The 4,454-nt window shown below is 44.5% G+C and overlaps 1 protein-coding gene across 3 annotated transcripts in view; it reads left to right on the forward strand.

Annotated features, from left to right (window-relative positions):
• The window catches only part of CGNL1 (cingulin like 1), a 136,532-nt gene that overhangs the window by 13,014 nt on the left and 119,064 nt on the right, over positions 1-4,454 (forward strand). For all 3 annotated transcript variants that reach the window (XM_019504293.1, XM_019504296.1, XM_019504294.1), the window contains exon 5: positions 2,440-2,588. In XM_019504293.1, the coding sequence (XP_019359838.1) occupies positions 2,440-2,588 (149 nt within the window). The remainder of the gene's footprint in view (positions 1-2,439; positions 2,589-4,454) is intronic.

A 4,454-nucleotide genomic window follows, 5' to 3' on the forward strand; every position in this document is an offset into this window, starting at 1 on the left:
CGCAGTCTCTCATTGTAGGGTCTGCCCTGATGTTCCCAGATCATGCGGGTGGCCCTCCTCTGGACCCTCTCAATGTTGTCCACATCCCTCCTGAAGTGGGGCGCACAGAACTGGACACAGTACTCCAGCTGTGGCCTGACCAGTGTCGCATAGATGGGGAGGATCACCTCCTTGGCCCTACTTGAGATGCACCTGTGGATGCACGACAAGGTCCGGTTAGCCCTGCCAACCATGACCTTGCATTGTCGGCCCATGTTCATCTTGGAGCCAATAATGACTCCAAGATCCCTTTCTGCCTCCGTGCTCTCAAGAAGGGAGTTTTCCATCTTATAAGTGTGCTGCTGGTTACTACTGCCCAAGTGCAGCACCCTGCACTTGTCAGTATTGAAACGCATCCTGTTTTTGTTAGCCCACCCCTGTAACCTATCCAGGTCTTGCTGCAATCTTTCCCTACCTACTAGCGTGCTCACCTCACCCCAAATTTTGGTATCAACAGCGAATTTAAACGGGGTGCTTTTCACCCCATCATCCAAATTGCTGATAAAGAGATTGAACAGCATGGGCCCAAGGACCGAGCCCTGGGGGACTCCGCTGCCCACTTCTCCCCAGGTCGAATATGACCCGTCCATCACCACCTTCTGAGTGCGACCCTTCATCCAATCTGCAGTCCATCTGAAGGTGTAGGCATCAATGCCACAGCCGCCTAGTTTTTTAATGAGGATGGGGTGGGAGACTGTGTCAAAGGCCTTGCTGAAGTCCAGAAAGACTACATCCACGGCGACACCTGCATCCGTTGCCTTTGTGACCTGGGGATTTTGCATGGAATGGGCTTTGAAATCTAACCTTGTCTGCTGTACAGTTCTGATCATCTGCCAAGTCATCACTTGTTTAGACTGTTGATGGAGACCTTTTGTGGGCACAGATTTGCCAGTGATGCAGAGGTACAACTCACAGTGCAGGAATGGCTGTCATAGCAACCAAAAAGCTTCTTTGAGGATGGTATCAAGAAATCTGTGACTCACTGGAATACCTGTGTTGAAAAGCAGCTGATTATCTGGAGAAGTAATGTGATCTAGTAAATGATCATTGCACACAAAATAGTTGTCTTTTGAGATTGCTATTAGTTTCTGAAACACCCTGGTATAAGACCACATTGTTCATGGCTACTGATAAAATTTAAATACATTAGTTTTCAATATGGAACTCAAAATAATTAGGTACAGTGGAACCTCATAATTCTGGCATGCTTGGGACTCGGCACTTAGTGGAAATTGGAAAATGCCAGATTTTTGAAACCAGTGTGGCGGCTGGTCGCAAAGCAGGTGCGGGCTAGCCCTGGAGCAGTGGCTGCACGTGGAGCAGCGGCACAGGGTGGTGAATGGTGGCAGCAGCTGCTGCATGCAAGCTTCCCCCTTCAGCATCCAGGAGGGCAGGGGGGAGTGGCAGCCGGTCCTGGAATGGCAGGGGAAATTCCGGATTTTCTATAATTCTGGACTCTTAGCATCCAGATTTATGAGGTTATACTGTACTGAAAATGCATTAGAGGCAATAGAAACAATCTGGTTGCAATCTGGTTTAGCGTCTAATAAAGTGATTGTTACATTTGAAGGCTCTGTTGCTCTTATGCATCTCTGATTCAGTTGGTTGATACTGGTAGTCTATAACGTGCACCTCTACCCTGCCTTTTCAGCTGATTACCTGTTTTCTAGCTGTAATCAATTATAGGCCACTTTAAATCTGTGATAGTATAATGGAGACAGAACGCCTGAGATTGACAAGTCTTCCCATTCTAGATTTCTTATACAAAGGCAAAAGCCATAGTTTATCAAGTAACAAATTCAACATTGAAAGAGGTCATTTTCCTTTAACATTTATATGAAGACCAATATTTATCTTCTATCAACAGTGATAGAAAATAAATATTGGTCTTCACATATATGTTGGACCCCCTTAACCCAGGTCAGTGTCCACAGAGCTGTCTTGTTCTTTTCTTTTTTCCTTTCAGTCTCCAGCAGCTTCTTTACATTTCATAATCAGTGTTAAATTTTAGAGTTACTTCATCTTTATATGTAATGTATTCACCCCTTCCTTTTCCTCAGCATTTTGCATAATACAAGGCTCACTACACATTTCTCTTTTTAGATTTCAAATTAATTCCAAATATATTCTTACCTGTTAGCTCACAGAACTTGCATTTCCTTCAGCATCAAGCAAGTTTCTCAAATGTGATTTGGAGGCAAATTTCAGTAACTTCCAGATTTCTAAGTAAGCAAATTTTTTTTTTTCTTCCACAAGATCTCATCATGTAGGTGTTTGAATTGTGTAACTGAAAAGAATGAAGTGGCAAGGGACTCTTTGTACCCTTCTAAGATTAAGGCCACTCATTTTATTCTGTTATCATATTATTTCTGCTTAACACGTTTTTCATGTACAATTTAGAATCAGCAAAGTACAAAAGAAGAAAAAGATGCTACGAGAGCAACCCTGAATGACCTTCAGTTGCAACTTGATGAAAATATTCAAGAAAAAGATGCCTTAAGAAAGCGACTAAAGGAAAGTGAGGTGGAGCTCCGGGACAACCTAGAAGAGTGAGTTTCTTGTAGAAAGTCTGTCTTTGTTGGAATTTCTTTGTTTTTTTAAAGGTTGTAGAATATATTTAATCTGTACCTGGTTTGGTATTTAGAAGGCAGTAAAGTTAATGTAGTCCTAAGCACCATATCAAGCTTCTGTTATTATCTGAAGTGTTTAAACTACCACCTCAAACCTGAACATATGAGATACTTGAGGTGAAACTAAGGCCACAAAGAGGTGTTACATTTCTACCAGGGGAATTGTTACTCTCCTGATAGAAAACACAAGTGTAGAGGTGTTCATCAAGTTTCTCCCACAGGTGAAATGCCTCCTGTGGAAGAAGTATCTGCCTCTTTCAACAGTGAGGATATCTCCTGGGGGAGAACAAACACTCATGCCCTTACCTTCCACTGGGGACTGGGAGGAGTTGGACAGCAGGCAAATGCTTCCTGCTCCTTCTTGAGACAGGTGACTCTGGCTGCTGTTCACATCTTCCCAGTCTGGGAGTTGTCAAGCTGTGGGGAAAGGCTTCCTTGTGCCTTCCCCAGAGTGGGATCACCCTGGTCTGGAGAAGTCACAGGGGGCAGCTGCTGCTCACTTCCTTCAGTAGACCAGGAGGGGAGAGGAGGAGGGTTGCTGATACTTCCTATCCACTCTCCAGACTGGTATCTTATTGCTCCCTTTCTCTTCCCCAAACTGGGGACCACCTAATTAGGGGAATAGGCTGGGGCTTTTGCCCTGCTGCTCCTGCTGCTCTGCCCCCAGAGATTAGGAGTGGAGTGCAGAATGCAAAAAACTGCTCCCTGCCTGTTCCCCAGACTCTGGTCTGGAGGAGGTGTGGGGAGTTTCCCCACTACTCCACTCCTTGACGACTGGCAGGAGTGAAACAGCCACTGCTTCCCACACATTCCCAATGTCGGGATCACCGTAGTCTGGTGAAGTCGTGGAGAGCAGGGGAGAGGGAGCAGCTTTAGGCTGAATGCCTATATGTTGCACCTCCCAGAAAAAATTTTAGTGGTGGATATTTGTCAGGGAATTTCACTGCTAGAAATGAATGTTTGTGTCCTAGGACTTCTAGTTTTGTAGCAGTGTTGGGCTGATTTTTGTAGCCACAATGATCCAGGAAAATACGCAAGAGGCAAGGATTTTTTGGGTGATTATCTTTTATTGAACCAACTCCAAAGTGGGAAGGGATACAGACAAGCTTTTGAGTATGAAGCATCCTTTCTCATGTCTCAGGTGCAGGTACTTCATAACCTAAAGCTTGTCTGTATCCCTCCCAACTATTCAGTTGGTCCAATAAAAGATATCACCCACAAAAATCCTTGCTTCTTCTTAACTTTAATGTTTGTCTTAATGTGAGTTGTATTTAATAGTACGTGGTCACATTTGTATGTGTGGCTTTTCAAAATACAGATGTTCATGGCTTCTTTAGGCAAAAACATCCTCAGTGAAACATGTTTGGTCTAAAATGAGCTTAGTATTCTACGTAGGTGTGTTTGTTCCATTTCTACAATCTTTTCCTTTCTTAAGAAGAAGACTTGATACCTTCAAGTCAGCCGGCCCTCAATCTACACCTCAGGGTACTCAAGGAGCTGGCAAGCATCATAGCCCAGCCCCTGGCACGGATCTTTTGAGAACTTCTGGCGCTCTGGTGTAGTGCCTGAAGACTGGAAGAAGGCCAGTGTCTTGCCCATCTTCAAGAAAGGGAGGAAAGTGGATCCGGCAAACTACAGGCCCATCAGCCTGACTTCTATCCTGGGGAAGATCTTAGAAAAAATTAATAAAGAGGCCATCCTCAATGGACTGGCTGATGACAACATTCTGAGGGATAGCCAGTACGGGTTTGTTGCAGGGAGGTCTTGCTTGACCAATCTCATTTC

The sequence above is a fragment of the Gavialis gangeticus genome, unplaced genomic scaffold (genome assembly GCF_001723915.1).
Source record: "Gavialis gangeticus isolate Ggan-Ray unplaced genomic scaffold, GavGan_comp1, whole genome shotgun sequence".
NCBI lineage: Eukaryota > Metazoa > Chordata > Crocodylia > Gavialidae > Gavialis > Gavialis gangeticus.